Source organism: Salmo salar, chromosome ssa17 (genome assembly GCF_905237065.1).
Source record: "Salmo salar chromosome ssa17, Ssal_v3.1, whole genome shotgun sequence".
In the NCBI taxonomy this organism is placed as follows: Eukaryota; Metazoa; Chordata; class Actinopteri; order Salmoniformes; family Salmonidae; genus Salmo; species Salmo salar.
The window spans coordinates 6,559,874-6,587,460 of NC_059458.1; the positions used below are offsets into that span (position 1 = coordinate 6,559,874).

At 41.3% G+C, this 27,587-nt stretch overlaps 1 protein-coding gene across 2 annotated transcripts; it reads left to right on the forward strand.

The window, feature by feature from the left end:
• Positions 1-1,411: 1,411 nt before the first annotated feature.
• Positions 1,412-26,713, forward strand: ankrd10a (ankyrin repeat domain 10a). Of its 2 annotated transcripts, none has more exons than XM_014151349.2 (6): positions 1,412-2,052; positions 8,087-8,239; positions 10,687-10,778; positions 21,980-22,224; positions 22,475-22,558; positions 25,834-26,713. In XM_014151349.2, exons 1-6 carry the CDS (start codon positions 1,762-1,764, stop codon positions 26,298-26,300), a joined length of 1,332 nt encoding a protein of 443 aa, XP_014006824.2. In that variant the 5' UTR covers positions 1,412-1,761; the 3' UTR covers positions 26,301-26,713. The 2 variants fall into 2 exon arrangements, with proteins under 2 accessions (XP_014006824.2, XP_014006823.2); XM_014151348.2 differs by having other exon boundaries at positions 1,423-2,052; positions 25,831-26,712.
• Positions 26,714-27,587: the final 874 nt, after the last annotated feature.

Here is a 27,587-nt window from a genome sequence, read left to right on the forward strand (position 1 = left end):
TGGATACTTTCTAAAGACACTGTATAGCCTGATTCAACATCCGGTTGAATGGTGCCCCTTGAGAGGGCAAGAACAAGATGTCAGGATGTATGTCAGGAGAAGTGCAGTATTATCATAAGGAGACGTATACTTGGAATATGGAGGAGGAATGGAGGGAAAAAGAGGCAAAGGAGTTCGAAGAGAGAGAGGGAGGAAGAGGTTGAGCCTGAGTAGGTTAAACATGGCGGGAAAAAGGGAGATTATTTGTTAAAGAAGAATGATAGAAAGTGTAAGCAGAGTCAGCTGTACGTCAGATCGAAGACAGGAGGAGAAATGGAAGTGAATGAGGGAAAAGTATCGGAGGTGGTATGTGTGGTGAAGTTCTCGGAGCCCAGGATAAAGTTGAGTCTGTGACAGTAGGAGTGAAAAGTGGACCCTTGCCTTTTGGCTGATCCATTTGTGGTTTCAGGGTGGGTGAAAACAGAGGTGGGTGCTGTGGAATCGGTGAAGGTAACCAGAAGTGGTCTTGTGATAATTCCTTGGGTTTCTGCTTGTCAGAGGAAGCAGGTGCTCCGTGTTAAACGAATGGGGACAAGAGATGTGAATTGTTTTGCTCTCAAGGAAATGGTGCCATTGAGAGGAGTGTTTACTGGGGTAGCGGTAAATGTGAAAGTTGACCAACAGAAGGGGAAGATTCATGGTGTTTGTGATGCTCGTCCTTTGGTGCGATGCAGACAGGGTGGTGTGAGTGGTGAAACGGAAGAGTTGTTGTCTGTCCTTTTGATGTTGACACTGCCCAACAAGTGCTGTTAAAATAGTAAATTATCCCGTACGAGCTTTGTGCCAAATACATGAAGTTGTTATAGGTGTCAAGCTTATGGGCATGTTGCAGCAGTGTGTAGGAGGGAGGTTCCTATGTGTGAGAAATGTGCAGAAGGGCATGAGACAAAGGAATGTGTAGCATTGGGGAAAATAGTGGTATGTGTTAATTGTAGGGGTGCCCATGGGGCTGGGGATCAGAAATGTCCGGTGTAAGAGAGGCAGATTGAGGTTTCCAGGGTTAGAGTAGTGCAGAAGTTGTTGTATGCTGAAGCAATGAAGAAAGTAGAGGAAGATGGATAAAGGGGAGGGATCCTGAGAGGAGTGGTGTGAGTAGTACTGTAAGTCGCTCTGGATAAGAGCGTCTGCTAAATTACTAAAATGTAAATATAGTACAGCTGTACAAGGATAGGCCAACAAGTGAAATATGTTTCAGTAAGATTGGATTTTTAGCATTTATAGCAATGGTATCAACTGTACTGCAGGGATAGAATGTAAGTCGCAGAAAATTGAGGTTGTGGTGGCAGCTGCAGAGAGGTATTTGGATGTGCAAGACTGGACGTCAGAAGAGTTACAGGGTATGTTAAGTGGTGGTATCCCATCCTTTCAGGCTGTTGGCCTGAGGTAGGACTAAATTGATTTAAACAGTTGAGTAGGATGGTGAGTTTTTAGTGAGTGTAGGGTTAGATGGTTGGGTATTTGTTGATAATTTTTTCAATTCTCAAGCAACGTCTAAGGGAGTTATATTCCAGTCTAGTAGGTGGCGGTAATGCAACATTTATTGGATCCTAACCGCCGTTTTACATCATCGACAAAGAAGAAGATTTAACAAAGGACTCCATGACGGGTTTATGTTAGAAACAAGCAGCCAAGAAAAAAAAAAAACAGTCCGTGTTTTGCGATTCGCGCCAAGTTGAAAGCGCGAGCTCTCATCGCTTCCTTTCCTTTGTGTATCACTTGTGCATGTTCCTGCGAAGTGGGTTAAGTTCTTGGCGACTAAGGCAACTTGATACGGCTACTTTTCTCCCAAACATCTGTACACACCGTACCGCAACCATGTCCGTCGGCGTAGAGTCTGGAGTTTCAAACGACGAGGTGCTGAACATTCGTTACCCTCTCCACCGGGCGTGCAGGGATGGAGACGTTGTTGCTTTGTGTTCGCTTCTTCAGTGCACCACAAACCAAGCAGACCTCATCACGGAAGACTCCGTCTATGGCTGGACTCCCATTCATTGGGCAGCACATTTTGGAAAGGTAGCTTGCAAACATTCTAAAACCAATAGGGATAGAAGATTCATCCTGTCACATTGTTAGCAGGCGTAAATCTAGCTAGAAATGCTGTTATCATTTTCGAAGAAGTGACATAGTTAGATTTTCCGATTTGTGATGCTAATCCAATACACTGATACAATTTTTAAGTATGTATATTTTTTATCTAAAACGTTACAATGTAGCAAGCTGTCTATCTGAACAGCGACTTACGTCATTTATCTTAACACTCATCATAAGAAGATTTTCTAGTATTTTCTAATTGTTAGGTGTTTGTTCATCTCCATAATGTGAAATCAAATGTTATCACTTAACGTCGTGAAACGTGCATGCGTTCACACATGAAAGCAACTATTGTGTGAACGTAATATCGACGTTGATTGTCCTAATAGTGCATTCGGGCTGCTGTTGAAGCCTAGTTGTCATTATTTGTTGGGCCATAGAGCTGACGTTAGTCTTCCCGAGAAAGTATCTAGCCTTCCCTTCCTGTCAGTTTATTTCAGGAAATGTCCAATATTTTATAAAGTACTGCATCGTTTTCTATTGGCTGTGCATGGGCCAATGGCAAACAACCCGCCAACAATATCTACAGTTGAAACAACTTGCACGTACCTGCTCTGCATACATTTATAGACTGTGCTGTGCTCATGGAACAAACCATATTCTCAAAAGTCTTGCATGACTGGCATTGCTTTATTTAAACTTTGTTTTACAAGTATATCCCATAAAAAAAATGTACGTACATTTCCCCCCCCCAATATCTTTCAAACTCTTGACTTGTTTAATTGAAATGGACTGACAGGCTCCCAACTGGGAGCACTGGTACTCACAACTTTAAGTTAAGAACGCAACATTACATTTGTATCGATTGAGATATAGCCTATATGAATTCTAGCTACTTCTGAAGCACATGCTGTGCCCTAGAAAGAATTTTTTTTAACTGTGTAAATACACTTTTATTTTAAAGCTACCATTTTAAAATTAAAAAGTGATGTGTAATATGAGGTTTCAACGTGTAAAAGCACACTTTTCCTATTGCAATACATTCTAGAACATTTACACTGACTCTTTAAGAATGTCAAGTTTCTGATGACAACATGCAAGAGATCTGTCATTTATATATTGCTATAATCATAGATCTCCTGAATAAGCTTGTCCTTTCTTTTTGTGCCCCAAATGTTTGGATATTTTTTATTTATTTTTATTTCACCTTTATTTAACCAGGTAGGCTAGTTGAGAGCAAGTTCTCATTTGCAACTGCGACCTGGCCAAGATAAAGCGTAGCAATTCGACACATACAACAACACAGTTACACATGGAATAAACAAAACATACAGTCAATAATACAGTAGAACAAAAGAAAACAAAAAGTCTATATACAGTGAGTGTAAATGAGGTAAGGCAATAAATAGGCCATGGTGGCGAAGTAATTACAATATAGCAATTAAACACTGGAATGGTAGATGTGCAGAAGATGAATGTCCAAGTAGAGATACTGGGGTGCAAAGGAGCAGGATAAATAAATAAATACAGTATGGGGATGAGGTAGGTAGATAGATGGGCTGTTTACAGATGGGCTATGTATAGGTGCAGTGATCTGTGAGAACTGGAAGGAAAGACGACCAAAGGAGGAATTGGCTTTGGGGGTAACCAGTGAGATATACCTGCTGGAGCTCATGCTACGAGTGGGTGCTGCTATGGTGACCAGTGAGCTGAGATAAGGCGGGGCTTTACCTAGCAGAGACTTGTAGATAACCTGTAGCCAGTGTGTTTGGCGACAGGTATGAAGCGAGGGCCAACCAACGAGAGCGTACAGGTCGCAATGGTGGGTAGTGTATGGGGCTTTGGTGACAAAACAGATGGCACTGTGATAGACTGCATCCAGTTTGTTGAGTAGAGGAGGCTATTTTATAGATGACATCACCGAAGTCGAGGATCGGTAGGATGGTCAGTTTTACGAGGGTGTGTTTGGCAGCATGAGTGAAGGATGCTTTGTTGCGATATAGGAAGCCGATTCTATATTTAATTTTGGATTGGAGATGCTTAATGTGAGTCTGGAAGGAGAGTTTAGTCTAACATATACTGGTAATGTTACCAGGTTGTTAGCTAGCTAATGAGGTAACAAACATGACTGAACAATGTGTAAAACAAATGGTTAAACTTGCCCGCAAATAGCCTTAGAAGAACCTGTGACATGGTTTATGAATAAAGGGGTTCGTTTTTCTGTCTGTGTTACCCCAGTGGGAAGAATTTGAGCCGGGTGAAATGTGATTGCATTTGTTTTAGAACCGGGCTGCCTCCCGGGGGTGAGCCAGGTGCCACGCTCTGGCCTATGGTGAAGTCTGCTCAAAACAAAAGGGAATAATTACAGGGGTTTAAAAATACCCCCAAAAACTACTTAAGTAGAATTTAAGTATCTGTACTTTACTATTTATATTTGACAACTTTTACTTCTACATTCCTAAAGAAAATTATGTATTTTACTCCATACATTTTCCCTGACACCCAAAAGTACTCATTACATTTTGAATGCTTAGCAGGACATGAATGCTCTAATTTGTTAAACGTATCTATAGATCATCCCTGGTCTAACCTACTGACTGATCTGGCGGACTCACTAAACACACATGCTTAGTTTGTAAATTATGTTGGAGTGTGCCCCTGGCTATCCGCAAATAAAAAAATGAGGTGCCGTCTGGTTTGCTTAATATGAGGAACTTGAAATGTATACTTTTACTTCTGATAAAGTATATTTTAGCAATTACTTTTAGACTTTTACTCAAGTAGTATTTTACTGGGTGACTTACTTGAGTAATTTTCTAATGAAGTTCTCTTTACTTTTACTCAACTATGACGATTGGGTGCTTTTTCCACCACTGCGTAATTAAGTGATGAGTAGGATTCTGTGTTTTCATATGGAAAAGTGATTGATTTGGAAAAAAAACGCTGTATCGGCCTTTCCAATGATAACTAGTTTTGTAGTTTCAAACATTTATTTAATGGACAATAGATGGTGTATGTTTATGGACGATGCACCATGCTGCCTTGTTGACAACATGACTGAGCGGTGCAGATTTCTGTTTGATTTGAGAAGGGCGCTCCTCCCTCCCTGCTTTCTTTCGCTCAGTGACGTGACGGGCCATTGCTTGGTTCAACCTGAGCCAGCGTAATAGAGCTCCCTCAATGTAAAATGCATGCCCCCAATCCTCGACAGGAAGAAAAAAACATTGCACTGGTGATATGGGTCAGATCTTTTTAAAGGGATGGTTCGGGATTTTGGCAATGAGGGCCCTTATCTACTTTCCCAGAGTCAGATGAACTTGTGGCTACCATTTTTCTGTCTCTGTTTCCAGTATGAACGAAGGTAGAGGCAGTTTTGTGAGTGTTGGCTAGCTTTAGCATTGGCTAGTGCAATGACTGGAAGTCTATGGGTATTTGCTAGCATGCAAAACTACCTCTAACTTCCTTCATACTGGACATGGAGACAAAAATGGTATCCACAAGTTCTGAGGAAGTAGATAAAGGGCCTAATTGCCAAAATACTTGAAGTACAGTGCCATGGGAAAGTATTCAGACCCCTTGACTTTTTCCAAATTTTGTTATGTTAGCCTTATTCTAAAATGGATGAAATAAAATTTTACTCATTCTACACACAATGACAAAGCGGAAACAGATTCTTTTTTAAGTTTTCCCAATCTATTAAACAAACAGAAATACCTTAAATAAGTATTCCGACCCTTTGCTAGGAGACTCGAAATTGAGCTCAGGTGCATACTGTTTCCATTGATCATCCTTGATATTGCTACAACTTGATTGGATTCCACCTGTGGTAAATTCAATTCATTGGACATGATTTGGACAGGCACACACCTGTTTATATAAGGTCCCACAGTTGACAGTGCATGTCAGAGCAAAAACCAAGCCATGAGGTCGAAGGAAATGTCTATAGAGCTCAGAGACAGGATTGTGTCGAGGCACAGATCTGGGGAAGGGTACCAAAACATTTCTGCAGCATTGAAGGTCTCCAAGAACACAGTGGCCTCCATCATTCTTAAATGGAAAACGTTTGGAAACACCAAGACTCTTCCTAGAGCTGGCCGCCCGGCCAAACTGAGCAATCGGAGAAGGAGGGCCTTGCTCAGGGAGGTGACCAAGAACCCGAAGGTCACTGACAGAGCTCCTTTGTGGAGATGGTTGTCCTTCTGGAAGGTTCTCATCTCTGCAGCACTCCACCAATCAGGCCTTTATGGTAGAGTGGCAAGACAGAAGCCACTCCTCAGTAAAAGGCACATGACAGCCCCCTTGGAGTTTGCCAAAAGGAACCTAAAGACACTCAGACCATGAGAAACAAGGTTCTCTGGTGTAATGAAACCAAGATTGAACTCTTTGGCCTGAATGCCAAGTGTCACAGCTGGAGGAATCCTGGCACCATCCCTACAGTGAAGCATGGTCGGGGCAGGATCATGCTGTAGGGATGTTTTCACCGGCAGGGACTGGGAGACTAGTCAGGATCAAGTGAAAGCTGAACGGAGCAATGTACAGAGAGATCCTTGATGAAAACCTGCTCCAGAGTGAAGGTTCATCTTCCAACAGGACTACGACCCTAAGCACACAGCCAAGACAATGCAGGAGTGGCTTTGGCTGTAAGAGAATGTGGAGAAAGTCAAGGGATCTGAATACTTTCCGAATACACTATATTTTGTCGCATATGCGACCAAATTGGTCACACTAGAGCTCTGTGTGTGTGTCACTGGCAAGGTTCCCCTGAGTGAGGTGGTTTGGAGAAAGTTCCACAGATGTTGGAGAAGGAACAGGGCAGACGAGCAAAGGAATGAGGCAGTTATTAGTTACTATTGTGCCCAAAGCCGAAACAATGAAACCGCTGCTTTCTCTGCACCGTGTCCACAGCATGGCCATCCGGACTATCATATCTTCATTTTATCTTTATCATATCAGCACTTCTCAATCTAGAGATGCACATTTGACAGGAGAGAGATTGTTTAGTTAAGTCAGTCAGGCATACACATTTTGAACAGCTGCTTGGATCATGTTTTTAAACTACATGTACTGTATTTACCAAGCCCTGTCTTGAAGTGGGACTTCAGTACAATATCAACTATGACTCATGGCCTGGTCTTTGTTGCAGAGCTATTAGGTTACAGGTCCTCCCAGACAACATTATTTGATATGGCGGGGTTAAAGTGTCTTTGTTTCCCAGGAAAACAGTAGTGTCTCCCGCCAAAACTGCTTAGGCTGGGTGTGCCCACTCTTCCCACACAGAGGCTGGCCTGAACATAAGTCAGTGGGAGTGACTGCAGTTGAAGCCCCTATACTGTGACCATATATGGGCTTAGGTGTCCTCTTTGGTACAAGAAGCTCAATACAGGGGGAAAAAATGTGGAGACCAACAAGATTAGGGTTGGGACAATGCCAATATCGCGTTACTCATTACTATCGCGGCAAAGAAACAAAACAAAGTGTATTGAACTGCTTTGGGAAAACAGCCCTAATGTTGGAAACAAACAATTATGTTGTCATCCAGAGTCACATTTTCCAAGCTATAGCACACTATCTGACATACAGCAGGTTTTTAAAGGACGGAATCAATGAAATGTATTTAAAACCCTTCTTACATCAGCTGATGTCACAAAGTGCTGTACATAAACCCAGCCTAAAACCCCAAACAGCAAGCAATGCAGGTGTAGAAGCACGGAAGGGTTTGTTCTTAGTGTTTTCATTTTTTGTATGAAAACAATATTGCGATACTGGTGTTGTCCATGCCCTAATAAAGATGCCACTGGTTGGTTAGTGTGCCTTTGGGGTTTACCTCAAACACACTTTCTTTGCTGTGGTTTGGTTTCTGTAATGACAGAACTCTGAATACAACAGTCTGTAGTGATACTCTCACTGTGATTTGCGTAACGGCTGTGTTTCTTGTCAATCATTAACTCTGCTCTCAACAGAAAAGCTTTTGATTGGTCAACTACAGTATGTTGACTCACTCTCACTTTCTTTACAGTTGGAGTGTGTAATGTGCCTGGTGCAGGTGGGCTGCAAGGTGAACGCCATGACGACGAGGTTTGCCCAGACGCCCGCCCACATCGCGGCTTTTGGAGGCCACCCAGAGTGTGTGCTGTGGCTGTTGCAGGCCGGGGCCGACATCAACAGACAGGTGGGTCTCAGTCTTACACAACAATGGCACTTATGACTGGATAGACAAAATAACAAGACAGACTACAAGAGCTACATGATTTGTAGGCCTGTTTGTGTCAAACTCTCAGTAATTTCCCTGTTTGCAAAAGTGAGTCAAACCTCCTATGTCTATCTTTTCCATGCGGCCTACGTAGGCCAGAATTATCCTACTATGGAGGGATCAGGCTTTCTGGGAGACAGAGCTATAGTTCATGCTGTGTGTTGGTTTGTCTGAGACTGTCTCTTCACGTCACACCAGACTGTTTGACTAGAGAGTATGTATGGCCTCAGGAGTCACACCATTGAGCCAACAGGCAGGCAGCCGTGTCATGACCACAGCTCAAATAGGGACTGCCCCGGCCTGCCGTTGCTACTGTTTGTCTGTGACTACCTTTTTTAAATGCACCTAAAAGCAGCAGCCAGGGAAGCTCTGCTCAGGAATTCAGATTAGGAGGTCATGATTGCATAACACTCCACTGCTTCATCCTTTCCACCTGGCTCTCGCCACTGTGACATTTAGAGGTTTTATGGGTCAAGTTCAGCAGTCTGATCCTATGTAACGGGGTGAGTAGGAGAAGATTGTGATGCCTCAGAGCTACAGGGGAGCATCGCTACACTGCCCTACAACAAACATACACACATAAATAAATAGTAGGGATGTGCATCGTTCCCTTTTAAGACGATTTGATACGCATATGGATACATGGGCTCCGAAATGATTCAGGAACGATACGTTTTAGTTTCAAATGATTCGGTACGATTCCGTTTACTGCGATATGATTCGATGCACTAATATTTGTTACATAAACGCATTCATTTTCCATTCGATGTATACTGAATATACCAAACATTAAGAAAACCTTCCTAGTATTGAGTTATACCCCCTCCCCCCCTCTCTTTGCCCTCAGAACAGCCTCAACACGTCAGGGCATCGACTCTACAAGGTGTTGAAAGCTGGCCCATGTTGTCTCCAATGCTTCCCACAGTTGTGTCAAGTTGGCTGGATGTCCTTTTGGAGGTGGACCATTTTTGATACACACAGGAACCTGTTGAGTGTGAAAAACCCAGCAAGTGATTCCTGTCCTAGTTATGAAATTATTAACTTTACCCTGTGTATCTAAAAATGACCATATACCCTGATTGTTTAAAGCAAAACTATTGCTAATGGTGAACCTATAAAACTTTATTTTATTGTAAGCCACGTTCAGCAGGTATAGCCAGCTGAGAGTTGTCTCTGGTAGCTTACTTTTATTGTGCTAAAACAATTTTAACAGTGCATAGACAACAACCACCTAGCAAATTACATAGGTTGTCACTCAACTAATAAAGCCTAATATCTAGCCATTTTTGTGTTTGAATGTTGAAGGTGCCACGCAGGTATGCAAAATCAGGAACAGGCCGCCTACTTCACATTGGTTAGTTCGCTAAGCTGGGCACAGTTTGACTAGGCTAATGATATTCCCTGGGGTTGTTCGGTATGCAAAATTACTTGTAGATCAATGACTGTCAACACAGTAATATGCTTAGTTTGACACTGAAGGTGAAAAACGCATCAGTTGTCACAAAAGATTAGGTATTTACGGATGGTAGAAAAAGTAATGAGCAACAGTTGTTGATTTTTGGACCACCGCAAGCTTAATTTGGATCAGTTTGCGGTCCGCGGAACCATGCAATCATATCTTAAACATTTTAATCAGGGACAGATGCATATCAGTGAATGTTACATCCCTAATACATACACACAGAGCCCCTTATCCCTTCACCACCCTTAACGGTTCACTAACAGTGAAATTGTGCAGCCTGACTTACATTCTGGCTGCATGGAGCAGAACGGGATGGTAGCTGGAAGGCGTATTTGCTGGCTAAAGTGCAAAGTGTCAGTTCTTCTTGGCTCGAGGGGGTGCCGGAGAGCTGGGTGAGGAGTTCAGCGCCTGTCTCCAGTGCCCACTGTCTCTGTTGGCAGCAGACACCTTTTCACAGCCTCTCTCTGTGATTAGTCTCTCTGGAGGACTGTTGCTGCTGTCTTCAGCTGTGCTCAACTGTTGGGGCATGCTGCACAGATAATGGCCCCTTTCAGCAGACACTTGGAGCCTTATTTATGAGTGGCCAATATCAACATAAGTGGCAGGCAGCCTAGTGGTTAAGAGCGTTGGGCCAGTAACTGAAAGGTCACTGGTTTGAATCCCTGAGCCGACTAGGTGAAAAATCTGTGAATGTGCCCTTGAGCAAGGTACTTAATCCTAATTGCTCCTGTAAGTCGTCAGCTAAATTACTAAAATGTATTAACAATGCCTTGTATATTGATATATTGCAAGCCATAATGTTTTTCCATTCTCCCCATTGTACTGGTTGAGAGCATGATTAATCCATCTAAAGTGTTCTCTATCACTTTGTATAGTGATGTGTTTTTGCCTTGTCTTGTTCCAGGACTATGTAGGTGAGACCCCTATCCACAAGGCAGCCCGGGCTGGTAGTATGGAGTGTGTCAACGCCCTCTTGATACAGGGTGCTAAACCGGAGTAAGTCCCCCACTTCACTGTGCCCGTTTACACCAAACTGTACCACACAATACTTTGTTACCACGGCAACAACATTATTGTTGAAAAGGGGAACTCCACCAGATGGCCTCCACTCTGCATTCTGCCCCCCTTGAAGTCAAGGCAATTTAGCTGTGTGAATTTGGCACCCCGCATTGCTCAATGATTGTCTTTGTGCCACTTCTGTGCTGGGTTGTGTTGTATAAAATGTTTGTGCCAATAGTGTCTTTTTATAAGCATGCTTGCTCAAACAAATTATTTTATGAACCAAATCAGTACAAACATGGCAGAAACTAATAATACATTTGATCATTTCTGAGTGACACGAGGGACCCACTTCTCTTTTTGAATGAAATTACTAATTGACATAATTGTCACAGCACAGGTGCCAGATGGCTCTGTAATGAAAGGCCTGAACTGGCTGATGATTCGTTCGGGGTGCTTCTGCAGCAAATGGAGCTTTGTAAGGATTTGGCTGTTAGGCTGCGCCATAAGCGCATTTGCATTTCGGTGGGGGACATCCAAATCCTCTGTGTCCATAAGGTGACTCATGATAAAGCCCCTTTCCCGAGGGGTTGATGAGGAAGTTGTTTCTGTGTGATTTATTAAAAAACAGCTTAGTTGGCGATGGCAGTGCCAATTAGTCAGTTCCCAACGTTCTCAGGAATTCTCTCCCTCGCTGCACTGTATCATTACCATGTGCCATCCTTCAACCACTCCAAATTATGGTCTTGGATTAAAATCTGCCACCACAACCACACACTCATACTTATTGTAGGTGACTTTTTGTCCTAGTTGTTTACTGCCGTTTGTGCGATACACATGGCTTTTGGAGAATGTTTGTTGGTGGTGTTCCTCATCAATAAGTCTGCTGCTGTAGTGGTTATTTCAATGTTTACGTTTCATTGTCTTTTATTATAACTCTTAAATATTGTAAGGTTATGCTAACTGTATGCATTTAAAATGTCTGATGTAAATATATACTAGAAATATACTATTTAGAGTTAATGTACTTCTCTTAGCAGGGCATAGGGCAAATGCACATTTCCTCCTGGCTTATACAGAGTCTGGATTTCTCCCTCTCCTTGCTAGTGCCATCTAATAATTATCTCACCATGTGAGGGATGTGACAACAAAACTATAGCATATATGTAGTGTTACGGAACTACAGTGGTATGTGATATCTTAACTTAACCCAGGCCTAACGCCTCGATCACACCAATCGCGTCAGTGCATTTTGGTACACCAGAAGTACATTAATTTCCAATGGAACGCAGCGTTGCAGTGCGTTCTGTGTGGTTCATACGTTGGATTTATCAAACGTATGTGTCAAACTGTATCCGGTGACGGCTTGGCAGAAATGGTAGCAGAAGGTGAATGTTGAAGTGTAAGTGTTTACTTTGGTGTCTTTTGAATTTATTCAGTTGTCATGTCGAGTTTTTTTAATCTGCATCTTATCGGATACTTTTCATTAGTGTAGACGCATGAACTTGTAGCTGGCGCAAACAGTTAGGCCCTGTACTAATTTAGTACGTTTGCTGGTATTAAGGAATGCAGTGTTAAGAAGGGCATACCCCACCTTAAGTGTTGAGCATTTTGTAAGCTTGATAACAAGCATTGTACCTGGACACCTCGCCTTATTGATTTGACCGCATTTACTGTCAAGTTTCACAGTCAAGCCCATTAGTGACAATGACGATTTCACTTCCTTGTCATGTTTTTGTCACAATTTCACAAATCTCCACAAGGATTATTTAATCATGAAAGAATTGAAAATGAGGAAATGTGCATTTGGTCCATGTTTCCTTCCAAAACTATCAATGAAAAATGATTTGTAAGAAATGTGGTACAAGTCATAATATAACTCTTAGTAGTCTGCATCTGTGTATATTTATAGCATTATGTATTACCCATGCTTTTTCATGCCTTTGACAGCTACTAAGAACTAGTATTTTAGTTATGTTAGTGAAAAGTTTAGGTAAAATGTAAAGTGAAGGAAGCTCATGTTTCGTAGACTATTTTAATTCGCAGTCACTCAAGAAGATGACATCTGACATTATCCTCTCAACATTTAGTTTGAGAGAATTGAAAATATCTTAAATTAAAGATCCATGGTAATTCCTTTAAAGTAACTTAAATTGGCACAATACGAGAACCTTAAATCCAATATTTATTCCACATCCACCAATTTACAATATGGCCATAAGATAAGAACTCAAAAGCCTGGCAAACCTAAATTCATTTCTGTAGCAGGGATTGGTTCTAAGTTTAATGGTCAATGCCTCTGTATTGACTTCCCCAAGCCAAGTGAACCAAAATACTGGATTAGCGGCTTCCATGAAAAACAGACTATTCAACTGTTTATACCTCAGAGTTGATATTGCCTCCAACTTTGGCTCAATTAAGAGTTGAGGTTTTAAGTAATGTCTCTCAAAAGTGTGTCCTTCCTCACCACACTCAATCAGGACTGTAGTGTCTTACAAAAGATGGAAACTTTTGATTTCTCTTGAATCCCTTATCATGACTTCAAAAATAACACGTACCAACCAAAGCCACCATGGAACAATTATTAAATGTTATGTCCTTGTTACACCATATTTATTCTCGTTCAAAGCCTGGAGATTAGGTGAAGGCAGATTTTTACTTGTTCACAATTCATTCGACGTTGTGTCTATGGAGAGACCGTTCGTATTGATCTTATTGGACATCTCTCCAAATCGTGGGTTTAACGTTGAACTTTATAAGGAGCTTTTTTGTGGTAGGATGACTCTGTCCTAGACCACATGATTACTCAGTTTTTCTCTTAAAATAAATCGTAACGCCAAATAGAACATTCTGATCAGAACAAACCTTAACATTCCTTACCCAAATTAAGCCGTTACATTTTTTTTATAACACCCTCCTCAGCCATACCTGAAAACATAGCTTGAACAACTATACATCTTGAAGATGCCATTATCAAAAAACATCACAATGAGGATTAGATTTGCCTGCTGGCGGGCAAGGAGACTCCAAGCTCTGCTAAAACCACTGACAACTGCGTGACGTTTTCAAGGGATTGTTAAATAAATGTGAACTATTTGGTTGTAATATCATCACCTCTTGAAGAGCATAGTCAGAACTACACATTTCTGATTATTCCGTGCAAAACAATTGCTCACATTTAGCTCCATCATAGTTGTACAGAAAGTAATGGCATGCTTTAAAAGATCAGTAAACATCCATTTATCATGTAATTTCAGATACGTGAGGGTGGCCTTACGATATCTCTCAATATTGGCCACCATTAATTGGATATTTGAGTGATTTTATAAAATAAAAGTGAACTATACCTGACAGGGTTTAGGTTCATTTCCCATCCTTTATGGGTTCAGCCTGTCAAGCAGAAGGGCGCTTTTGCAGATTTACTGTTTGCTGATCATGTTTACTTTGCAAGCTACTGGTAGAAACGTTGTACAGTTGACTAGACCTAATGTACATTTTTATCCAAGCAATGTAGGCCTACCTAGCTTAGTTAGCTAACATTATCCCCTTTTCAACATTGTTTTTAAGTGATAATCGTGAAAGCTGCTGACAGACATCATAGGCTTCATTTAATGATGGACCACATTAAATTGGCTAGGTAACAACAGATCACGTCAATATGGCTAGTTAACAAGCTAACTTCAGGGGATAAACTCTGGTTATATCCAAATATTGTTTGATTTGCTTGCAATCTATAGTGGTGATGACAGTAGTCCGACTGACAACTTTACTAAGACGAGGACTTGCCAATGTCAAGCTCTTTCCAAAGCCTAATCTCTGATAAAGCAAGCTAAATGACACGTTGCTTAGCGAGCTACATGCCAAATGGATAGGCTACCCTTGCGTATCTGAAAATACATCATCAATTGATGTTTACTGATCATGAAAAGCATGCAGTTACTTGCTGTATAACTCTGGAGGTAAATGTGAGAAATTGTTTTGCATAGAATAATCGAAGGCCTCTACGTTGTTCCACATTCTTGCATATACTTTTCCGAAATCAAGTTATCTATGTGCCAATGCCTTGATCACCGGCTGTAGGTAGCCTAGCTGTTAGAGCGTTGGGCCAGTAACCGAAAGGTTGCTAGTTCAATTCCCAAGCCGACAAGGTGAAACATATCAACGTGCCCTTGAGCAAGTCACTCAGCCCTAATTGCTCCAGGGTTGCAGTTGATAATGGCTGACTCTGGCTGTGACCTTATTCTCCAAGGTTGTCTCAGGGGAAGTTGGGATATGCAAAAAACACATTTCAGTTCCATGTGTATAATACACACTTGTGCATATGTGAAACAGGACAAATATAAGTACCCATCAAATGTTTATTTCTATTTTATTATTAACTACCCCATGCGTTCCTATTCTGCTTCCATTTTCCAATTCTTTCCATTGTCTTACTTTCCATTATTTATACTGCCAGATTCACCTGGACATAGAGCAGTAGTTTTTTGGTAATTTCTTGTCAATTTATTAACAATTCTCCAAGTGCCGTAATTACCAGATTTTTACTAGACTTTTTAACTTCCATGTCTTTGCAAAAATTACTCATTAATTTAAAGATACATTTTCAAGAGAAACCAAATGCATAGTCCTGAAATGTATACATATACAGTTAAGTGACTGCTATATTATTATATTTTTCTACATCATGAGCTTTCAGGTTCCTGAATTTAGTGGGACAGTCAGTGAAGGGGTGAAAATATAGAGAGATATGTTAGGACAGCAGTTCCTGCGTGAGTTTAGGTTGCTTACTTGTTACAGCATAACAATGATTCATTAATGTTTTCATGTTTTATGTAGGATTGTTTCACTGTTTTGAATGTTAATATATTTGATTTAGATCTTTTTGAAACCATTTGCTAAATGGCCGTCTAAGAATTGATTGCAAAAAAATTGTACTGTCACTAAAAAACAAATCCCCTGCACGTTTCGATGTTTTGCAGCTATTGAATTTGAACTTGAATTTCTCAAGTAATCCCAGAAAGAGGGAGCATTCCAAATAGGCACTGCAGAATCTGCCACAAGTGCTACAGCGAACATCTTACAGTTGTGGCATTGAGTGTTCTCTCTATCGCTTGGTTTCTACACACTGGCAAACTGTCAAGGTATTTCTTGCAGTGATTGGTTTTAATGCTAGGATAGCAGTCATGATAGTCATGTCTAGACCTGCATGTTTAGTTTACCTAATTGTTAATCTAATTTTATTCAGATACTTGCTAACTAACCATAGGATTATTGGTCAAGCTCAGGATTTACAAATCAGAAATGGTGCAGAATGCAGTCCAATTGAGTCATTAGTATGCATTTAGCAACTTTTGTTACAGGTCTTACTCTCAATGCCAGACAAGAGAAGTAAGCCTAATTTTAATACCCAGTCTTGACAGGGTATAAATCCCATAGACTCAATCAATGTCATTAGAAAAAGATCAATCCTTGTTTACAAGAAGCCTGATAAGCATCTTGTTCATTATTTTATAATCAGACTAAATAACAACAGTAGCCACTGGCATACATACAATGTGCACCAGGCCCAAGTCCATCATAGGATATTGCATACACAGACTTCTCTATTAATAGCAAACACTGTTGCTATATTGGTCTGTTTTCATGGACCCCTGGTATCCGGATGTTAGTGGTGCAAGGCAAAACAGTAGTCCTATTCTTTCCACGGTGAAAAAAAGCCCAAACAAACGTGATCAAAAATTTTTTCTTCTTTTTTTTCTTCTTTTTTTTTTTGGACAGAGCCAAAATGGTGCTTTCCTAACTGTGATTTTTATTAGGCTCTATGGATTTGGTTACAACCAACCTCCATTCAACTGATCGTAAATAGGTGAACTGATTGGAAAATAGATGAGCAGACCGTTCAAAAGTGTTGGGTTAGGGTTCTTCCTTGCAGGTTGCCTGGCATTGAGAGCGACTCTCCAGGTGACTCCCCAATACTAAGTAATGTCTGTTATGAGGCAGTTAAAAAGAAAATCGGATCATGTTTGGAAACATTTTATTTGTAAGTAAAGGGTAGCTGGGGTATACTGGGGAAATAGCTGTATGCAAATAATCTGTTCATTTAATTTGTAATGTGATTGTGCACTTGAAATTCTAACTTAAAATTCATTGCATTTTGCTGTTTATTTTACTTCATTATTTGAGCTTGTTATAAAAGTGATGAGGAATAAAGTAGAGCTTAGGCCTATGTTGCATTTGTCTGAATTCATAAATGATCAATCTCCATAAGTAGTATTAATGACCAAATTAATGTCACATAAGACCTGTAGGGCCTATTTCAATGAACGTTGGTCAGCGTACTAACACAAGATTATCTCCTGCACAGCTGATCTCATTTACAACCGTCATTGGCCACCGATTTTACTACTCCCTAAAGTAGATGCCAAGGTTATTTTAGTCCTGATTGCTGCCAACATTTTTAAGACTTTCTACCTCTGGTTATTATCATCGGGGAAAAATGAATCCTAATTAATCCTAAAAGCGATTTATCAATTTGACAATCATTCCGTACAACTGAAATAAAGTATTTCCTAATTTACCATGGCAAATCTGCTGTGGTAATTTACCCTACATACTAATGGAAAACAAATGTTGGTGCTCTCATGCAAATTTTTCATTTCCAATTTATGTAATCCATTAATTACAATTTGTCTTTACAAACTAATAAAGATAATTTCTTATCAAGACTGGGGGGATATCCCTGCACTGTCCATATTTGAAATATGTAACTAAATCAAGTCAATCATGATGAGTTACATATCTTAATTTATCAAATGAAAATAGAAAAGTTATTTCAAATGGCACGCATTATTTGCTATTTTAAGATGAAATGTTTGAATGAAGTATACTACACCTTCTCCTATATTCTTAAGTATTTTAAATTCATCAGGCTTATGGTTTCCGATGCTCCTGATAGGTCATTATTTCGTTGAGGGGTGGGAATAGAGAACCTGGACAACAAAAGTTACAGCTGTCTGGTATCAACGGAAGAGCAGCTAAATCACTAGTTTATTCTTGTTGGTTTTTCGTTGCAATCAAGCTCATTATAGTACGTATGTGCAGTGTGCTTGTAATCGTCTGGTAGTATAGTTTTGAGAAGAAAAAAAAACACGCTAACAAAGGGCTCAATATAACGTGCCTTTGTTGCAATGCACCCAAAATTCTGTTCGACATTGATATAGGCTGCTATAATGAGCAACCCTGTACAATTGACTGATGCTGCAGTGTCTTAACATTCCCTAATTTCAATGTAATTACAGAAGCTATCGCCAGCAGCAGAATGTCCCTGCTAGAACCAATGTTCTGCCCACAGCCCTCTGAGTGCCAACCCTTCTGATGCCAAACAAGTTTGACATTTACCACCTGTGGAAAATACAGTGCATTCTGAAAGTATTCAGATCCCTTGACTTTTCCTACATTTTGTTATGTTACAGCCTTATTCTAAAATGGATGAAAGTCTATCAATCTACACACAGTACACCATTATGACAAAGCAAAAATAGGTTTATAGACACTTTTGCAAATGTATTAAAAAATAAACTGATATCACATTTACATAAGAATTCTGACCCTTTACTCAGTACTTTGTTGAAGCACCTTTGGCAGGAATACAGCCTCGAGTCATCTTGTGTATGATGCTACAAGCTTGGCAAACTGTATTTGGGGAGTTTCTCCCATTCTTCTCTGCAGATCCTCTCAAGCTCTGTCAGGTTGGATGGGGAGTGTCGCTGCACAGCTATTTTCAGGTCTCTCCAGAGATGATAGATTGGGTTCAAGTTTGGGCTCTGCCTGGGCCACTCAAGGACATTCAGATACTTGTCCCAAAGCCACTGCTGCATTCTCTTGGCTGTGTGCTTAAGGTCGTTGTCCTGTTAGACTGGGGGCGAAGGTTCACCTTCTGAGGTACTGAGCACTCTAGAGCAGGTTTTCATCAAGGATCTCTGTACATTGCGCCGTTCATCTTTCCCTCGATCCTGACTAGTCTCCCAGTCCCTGAAAAAAATCCCCACAGCTTGATGCTGCCACCACGCTTCACCGTAGGGATGGTGCCAGGTTTCCTCCAGACGTGACGCTTGGTATTCAGGCCAAAGAGTTCCATCTTGGTTTCATCAGACCAGATAATCTTGTTTCTTATGATCTGAGAGTCTTAGGTGCCTTTTGGCAAACTCCAAGGGGGCTGTCATGTGCCTTTTACTGAGGAGTGGCTTCTGTCTTGCCACTCTACCATAAAGGCCTGATTGGTGGAGTGCTGCAGAGATGGTTGTCCTTCTGGAAGGTTCTCACATCTCCACAGAGGAACTCTGGAGCTCTGTCAGTGACCATCAGGTTCTTGGTCACCTCCCTGACCAAGACCCTTCTTCCCAGATTGCTCAGTTTGGCTGGGCAGCCAGCTGGGCAGCCAGCTCTGGGAGAGTCTTGGTGGTTCTAAACTTCTTCCAACTTCTTCCAGATCTACATTCCGGCAGGGCCTTTCACTTGAACATTCTCCTGTCCATATCCAGAAAGCTTGATGATGGAGGCCACTGTGTTCTTGGGGACCTTCAATGCTGCAGAAATGTTTTGGTACCCTTCCCCAGATCTGTGCTTCGACATAATCCTGTCTCGGAGCTCTACGGACAATTCCTTCGACCCCATGACTTGGTTTTTGCTCTGACGTGCACTGTCCACTGTGACCTTTATATAGACTTGTGTGTGCCTTTCCAAATCATGTCAAATCAATTGAATTTACCATAGGTGGACTCCAGTCAAGTTGTAGAAACATCAAGTACAAGTAATGGAAACAGGATGCACGAGTCTCATAGCAAAGGGTCTGAATACTTAAGTAAATAAGGTATTTGTTTTATTTGTAATGCGTTTAAACAAATTCTGAAATTGCTTTTACTTTGTTATTATAGGTTGTGTGTAGATTGAGAATCTATTTAAGCCATTTTAGAATACGGCTGTGACGTAACAAAATGTGGAATAAGTCAAGGGGTCTGAATATTTTCCAGAATGCACTGTATATTGTAATGTTTTTGGCTACCTCTTTTAAATATGAGGTAGATGGGGCCAAAGGAACAGTTTAGGTCAGATGGAAAATGTACTCTAAACATTTTGTTTACACTGAAACCAAGTAGAGCTGGGAATTGCCAGGGATCTCACAATACGATATTATCACGATACTTAGGTGCCGATACGATATGCATTGTAATTCTCATGATTCTGTATGTATTGCAATTCGATACTGTGATTAAAAAAAAATATTTATTGCGAATCGATGTTCCAAACATATTGCTCACCATATGTCTGCTGCAGAGGAACAGGAGAGCTTTGAGAATTTATTTTGATCAGTCTTACAAATAAAAGTGCTAATAACAAATTGGCTCCCTTTTTTTTTAAAAAGAACAAGCTATGCCGTTTTGGCGCAGGTACAGCCAACTAGCGCACAAATAATATTGCAATATTGTCAAATTTGATACCATACGAAATATCGTCAAAAATAATTTCCCGATAACTAAATCGATTTTTATTTTCTTCCCATCACTAAAACAAGGGTATTTTAGTCAGTTTCTTCTCAGAACATATTTTCTTAAATGACAAGATAACGATCAAGTAATATCTTCTACTTTTTCAACCAGTTATATTAAAAATATACCAATATTTAATTACATTTCTGAACATCTTGATGTATTGTGGTACAGACAACCCATACTAGTGACATGCACTTTATGACATGATTTCTTCAATGAATAGTATTGTGAAGCCCATCATACAAGTGAGTTACGAGACTAATTAAAGGGTTTTGTTCATTCATGAATTCGGACCAGGATTAGCTCACACTGCAGTGGGAGATGGTCAGGTCTAAGGTGAGGATGCTACAATCCATGTTGATGCTGTGTCCATTCCAAACAGTCACTTGGCCAACATGCCTTTCCTGTGTGTCTCAGGCTGTGTCTCAGGCTGTGTTTACACAGGCAGCCCAATTATGGGGGGAAAAAAATCTGTATTGGGCTGCTTGTGTTAACACAGCCTTACTACTTTCACATTATCCATTTAGGGGGAAGGAATACAGTTCCTTAACTTCAATTAAACATTATTTTGGTCTTCTCTGTTCCTGCTTAGACATTCTGAATATCTAACCTTCTATGAATATGGACTGAACTTCTAGGCCTATTCAATGCCTGAAATACCATCTAGGATCATGGCTTTGACGCAGATCTACATTCCGGCAGGGCCTTTCACTTGAACATTCTCCTGTCCATATCCAGAAAGCTTGACGATCTTGGCTTCTCTAATGTCTATAATGAAGAGACACCACACAGGGTCTTCACTTTCTAGATGGATCCAACTCTTATTTACTCTGCAAATTATCATATTTTTCCGTCATCAACCACATCATGAAGATCTGGACTTTGTGGAGCTTGTTGACATCCTCTTGGCAAGACTATTTGAACATAAGTTATTGGTAGGGCCCAGATAAATGTTGACTTCTATTTTAACTGGTAGTTCAGTCAACCAGCACCAATAGGTTGTTGCAGTAGCCTACATTCTCAAGTCTGTTTAAAATGATAGTTTTCTTACGTGTGTTAACTCTTCTTACCATGGCGTCAATGAATGATTAATTACAACAACCGAGTATTGTACTGAGTTTCAAAGCAGAGAAATGCTACATCTTTGAATCCTTATAAACAACTAAGATGCTCTGTCTACATGATGTGACATTCTATGCAGTCTACCTTGCTATCCAGAAAATATGTAAACGGAACACTTTTTCTACCAGTTTCTACAATTCTATCTTTTTGGGACTGCATTCTCTAAAACCTCACTTTTGGATTACTTTGCAGTTGAAGCTCTGGTCCACTTCTGTCTAGCTGGACCTACTCTATCTACTGAACTACTACGAAAAGTCATTATTTCCTGGATCATCATGTTTAATGCTACCCATAGATGGACGTTAATCATCTCTTACTGCAGTGTTGGTTTCTACCATCCTTCGTCTATTTTTGTTTTGTTATTTCAGGATAAGAATTGGGTCAGTTTCAGTGTAACTGAGTCAGTGCAATAATCTGTAGAATGATAGCAGAAGTAGAGCAGACAGGGTTGGATATAGAGGGGGCTGTGTGACTTGTCTTGTACGTGCTTGCGGAAGTTCCTAACTTCGCTCCCATCTCACCGGGCAGCTTAAGGAACGCTAATGGCTTGACGGCGGCAGACCTGGCCCACGCCCAGGGCTTCTGGGAGTGCGCCCAGCTGCTCTCCAACGCTCAAAACCACCTCAACCAGCTCAATGGTTTCCACTCCAACGGGGCGCTAAACGGCCACCGCTCGCTCAGCCAAAGCCAGGGTCTCCTCAATGGGCTGGCCAATAGAAAGAGGCTTCTGGACGGCGTGGAGCCCAATCACATCAAGAAGGCCAGAAGAGACGGTAGGGGCCTATCTAGTCTGTTGCAGGGCCTGCGAAATGTTGAAATGTGTGCGTTTCTTTGCCAATGTGCTGATTCGATATGAATCCGTTGGACTATCTTTCTAGCTATTACAAAAATGTAATTGCCTGGCATGTCAGTGGGCGGCAACTCTTCTAGATACCATATGAGAACAAAATTTGATCTGTAGACATTCTTATAGTAGGTCCTTAACTATGACTAATTCAGCTCTGTCTGTCCGTCCTCCCTCAGGTGTGGACCTGCCCAAGTGGATGCAGCATGGCTGCGGGGAGGAGCTGGAGACCATGTATATGGAGTCTGCAGACCCCGTCTCAGGTGGGACTGGCCCCTCCACAGCCCCGAAAGAGCTGGATATCTCTACTGTGGTCTCCATGCAGATCCTATGCCGCTGCACTAACTCCTGCGCCTATTTGTAGTGGCATTTCTTAAAAAGCCAGTTTCACTCTCTGAATCATGTGTATGTATAAGCTAGGTTGTTATTGTCTTAACTTTAATATCTTGTCAAGATCAAGGCATCTGAAAATGTTCAATGGTTCAGAAATGTATTAAGCTTCTAGTAATGTCAATGTTAACTTTCACTATCCCTGAGCAGCTCATCCTACACCTGCATTTCTGGCACATTAATATTCAAGATGTAGGAATGCACACAAATCCAGACATGCATATTTTATGCATGGAATCATTAATGCATTTTCCCATTCCGTGTGTACCCAAATGCCCTTTCCTTACTGTTCAGTTTGAATGATTTCCCTTGTTTTTGATAGGCCTCCACAAAATGGTAGTTATGTGAATGAACCTCAACAAATGACATTGGTTTTTCACAACCGTCTGTCATCCACAATTTGGTTATGCCCTAGTCGAATCCTGTGTAGAAAAAATATGACTATATCCACATCCTTGTGTGCCATTTATGCTTTGGCAACAACCAAATGAATGTATTCTGTAGATTAAGGTTTTCTTGAAAGGGGGTGTTTATGAAAGTACATTTTGACTGATTACATGGTATAAGTGTTATTCTAAGTTCGTCCCCTACATATTCCCTTCTTTCAATACCGAGGTTATTATAGTAAACAAAATTGTTTTTAAAATAATGAACATTTAGTTTCAGTATTTTTCTATCTTTGACTGTATAACGAACTAAAATAAAAACCATTGTCCTCCAAGTGGCGCAGCAGTCTAAAGCACTCCATCGCAGTGCTTGAGGCATCACTACAGACCCGGATTCGATCCCAGGCTATGTCACAAGCGGCCATGACCGGGAGGCCAATAGGGCGGTGCACAATTGGCCTAGCGTTGTCTAGGTTAGGGAAGGGTTTGGCCGGGGGGGCTTTACTTGGCTCATTGCGCTCTAGCGACTCCTTATGGCGGGCCGGCCGCCTGCAGGCTGACTTCAGTCGTGAGTTGAATGGTGTTTCCTCTGACACATTGGTGCAGCTGGCTTCCGGGTTAAGAGCGTGGTGGAAAGATGCTGCCAGTAGATGGCAATGTTTCAACTAGGCCTAGCTTGTGCATCACTATCACAACCTAACTGGGAAGAAATCTGAGGGTGAGCAATGGTGGCAGCAAAAGGTAAAGCGCTGTATGGGATTGTTTTGAGTACATTGCTGGAAAGGACCATGTATTATAGTGTCAGCAGCGTGTATGGAACAGAGGTAAAAGGGAAATCCCAACCAATCTCAAAGTTAATCTGAACAGTGCCCACAAAGAATCATACAATTTCAGCCTAAAGACAAGGTGAGACAGCCAGAAGCTACAAGTAGCTGCACATCAACGTTAGGACAACCAACTAGCAGTTTAAATGAAAAGAGCAGAAATATGGAAACCTCATTCAAATGTGTAAAAGAATTATAAAAGCAGCACTGGTTCATTTATTCATCCAGTCGGGCAAGTCCACAAGACTGTGCGATGAACCAGCCCTCAGACAATTCAACCAAATGCCCCACTGGGCATACATTGGTTGAATCAATGTTGTTTCCACGCCAGTGTGGAATAGATGCTGAATTGACGTCTTTACCCAGTGGAACTTGATCCCAAATGTAAAACTCCTGCCTCTGCTAGAGTAAACGTGTTGATTGCTTTGCAAATGGATACAGCAACCCATAAAGTTAAGGACATTCTAAAAGAGGCATGAAAAGCAACCCTGTGTGTAGACTGCTGGAGCAAGAAAGGACTGACTGCTTTGTTTATGTGCATATCAGCCTGCTTCTATCACCCCTCCAACAAGACACCACGTGTTGCTCAGCCTCTATTGGATTTAACATCCACACACCGGAGTGGTAATTGACTGCACATTGGACGTATAGGACATACCAGAGGAGAAGAGCCTACTCGTAACTGACAACGGGGCGAACATAGCTATCAAGCTTTCCAAACAGGCAAGAGAATACCCATGAACAAGAACCACCAGAGCTGGTCATGACTATAAACGGTGTGGCAGAAATGTCTGAATCTGAGTCAGACACCAACGATTATCCTTTTAAATCCAAGTCACATTAAGTTCCTTTAAACATAGCCAAACCTATTACCTGACCTTCAGCTTGTATTACTGCCCCCAGTGGCAAGATGTGAAAATCCCCAAAAAACAACAAAAGGCCAACGACACATAAATGGCTCCAAGCTTCCCACACATGGGCTACTTTCTGTCCGTAACACTGAAACTAAATAATACAAAAACAAAATAGATAGTTTTACAAAACTCATAACTGAATTTCAAATAACATTTTAATAACTAATAGAAACTAATACAAAATCACAACTATAATAACCTTGTCCCATACCCTGTTTGATCTAAAGAAAATTAAGAGAATGAGATACAAGCTGGTGCTTTGGTTTAACTCCTCGTAAATCCTTTAAGAGCCAAAGGGTAGACTTCTTACTCCCCTGACTGATTCTACATTTCAAAGGGAAGCGATGAGAAATGAACTTGTTTGTACTATAAAATTGGCCATTTGTGGTTTAATCAGTTCAATGAAACACTATGGACTGCATTGTATAATAGGCTAATTAAGGATTTGTGCTGTGCCACTGTATTTGACAAACCTTAGCAAATAATACATTCTCAATTGTATGCATGGTATGGTAGTGATTAATCTGACACAGTATCTTTCAACTGTACATTATAGAAATAATTAATTTTTTTCTGATTCTGACAGTTCTATTCATGTTTTGTTAGTGTATCTATTATGATTAATCCTTGTAAGTACAAATCTAGTTTGGCCAGGGGTATGTATTTCTGGTACATTGTCATGTGTTTGAAAGGCACATCGATAGAGAATGTATACTCGAAAGTCATATTTTTATTAACCTTTTTGATGACCTTGACGTGATGAAATTTCATAGGCATTTAATTACATTGAAATCATTGTCTAGGGTAAGTAATTGTCTGGGTCATATTCAAAGGTTTATTTTTGTAAACGTATCATGAGAATCGGACAAGGACTTGTTTGCAAAACAAAATCAAGATGCTTACCTCGTATTTATGTGTTTGGAGAGTTGCTACCAAATCCTGTTCATTAACCTGCCAAGTGTGTTCCATCTATGTGCCATCCAACATTTGAATATGACTAGTCATGTCTTTTTTTCAACAGCAGATGACCCGAAAGCCACCATGGGTCAGACGAACGGCAACAATAGGCCACAGAACGGTGCCATCTCCACCAATGGCCACATGCCAAAACACCTCAGTGGGGACAACCCTGCTGTGCTGTCAACCGGCTTCTCCACGTCATGGGGACTGCCGGCCTTGGCTACTTCCACTGAAAACGGACTGTCGTCATCACGGCTAGGTAATCAGGAGGCGGAGGAGACCCGGCAGCGTTCAGCCCACGAGATGTGCGGTTCACTACACCTGACGGGAAGCCCCAGCAGCTGCGTGTCCCACCGGCCCTCCTGGGAGGCCATGGCCAGCGACCTGGGGGACACCCTGCACTACGGACATTACCATGGCTTTGGGGACACGGCAGAGGACCTGGCTGAAGAGCACAGCAGCTCGGTGTGTGTGGAGCAGTGTTACGACCAGGCCGTGCTCAGTAACATGCACCTCTACCACGGATCATAAATCGGGGGAGGCTGGCCCTTCCCAAGTAAGTAGTCAGTCTTATCTACCTGCCCCAGCAGTGACGCAACTTTGCCTAGAGCCGCTAGCCTGCCTTAAAACCTAATGGTTACCATAACATCGTTGTTGCACTGGGGATGGAGAGGAGAAAGAGACACTTTGGCCCATCTACCAAAGGGAACAAGTACAGTTGAAGTCGGAAGTTTACGTACACCTTAGCCAAATACATTTAAACTCAGTTTTTCACAATTCCTGACATTTAATCCTAGTAAAAATTCGCTGTCTTGGGTCAGTTAGGATCACTTTATTTTAAGAATGTGAAATGTCAGAATAATAGTAGAGAGAATGATTTCAGCTTTTATTTCTTTCATCACATTCCCAGTGGGTCAGAAGTTTACATACTCTCAATTAGTATTTGGTAGCATTGCCTTTAAATTGTTTACCTTGGGTCAAACGTTTCAGCTAGCCTTCCACAAGCTTCCCATAATAAGTTGGGTGAATTCTGGCCCCAGGTCTGCCCACAAATTTTCTATGGGATTGAGGTCAGGGCTTTGTGATGGCCACTCCAATACCTTTACTTTGTTGTCCTTAAGCCATTTTGCCACAACTTTGGAAGTATGCGTGCGGTCATTGTCCATTTGGAAGACCTATTTGCGACCAAGCTCTAACTTCCTGACTGATGTCTTGAGATGTTGCTTCAATATATCCACATCATTTTCCATCCTCATGATGCCATCTATTTTGTGAAGTGCACCAGTCCCTCCTGCAGCAAAGCACCCCCACAACATGATGCTGCCACCCCTGTGCTTCACTGTTGGGATGGTGTTCTTCGGCTTGCAAGCCTCCCCCTTTTTCCTCCGAACATAATGATGGTCATTACGGCCAAACAGTTCTATTTTTTAATGGCGGTTTTGGAGCAGTGACTTCTTCCTTGCTGAGTGGCCTTTCAGGTTATGTCGATATAGGACTTGTTTTACTGTGGATATACAGTCGTGGCCAAATGTTTTGAGAATGACACAAATATTAATTTCCACAAAGTTTGCTGCTTCAGTGTCTTTAGACATTTTTGTCAGATGTTACTATGGAATACTGAAGTATAATTACAAGCATTTCATAAGTGTCAAAGGCTTTTATTGACAATTAACATGAAGTTGATGCAAAGAGTCAATATTTGCCGTGTTGGCCCTTCTTTATCAAGACACCTGCAATCCCCCCTGGCATGCTGTCAATTAACTTCTGGGCCACATCCTGACTGATGGCAGCCCATTCTTGCACAATCAATGCTTGGAG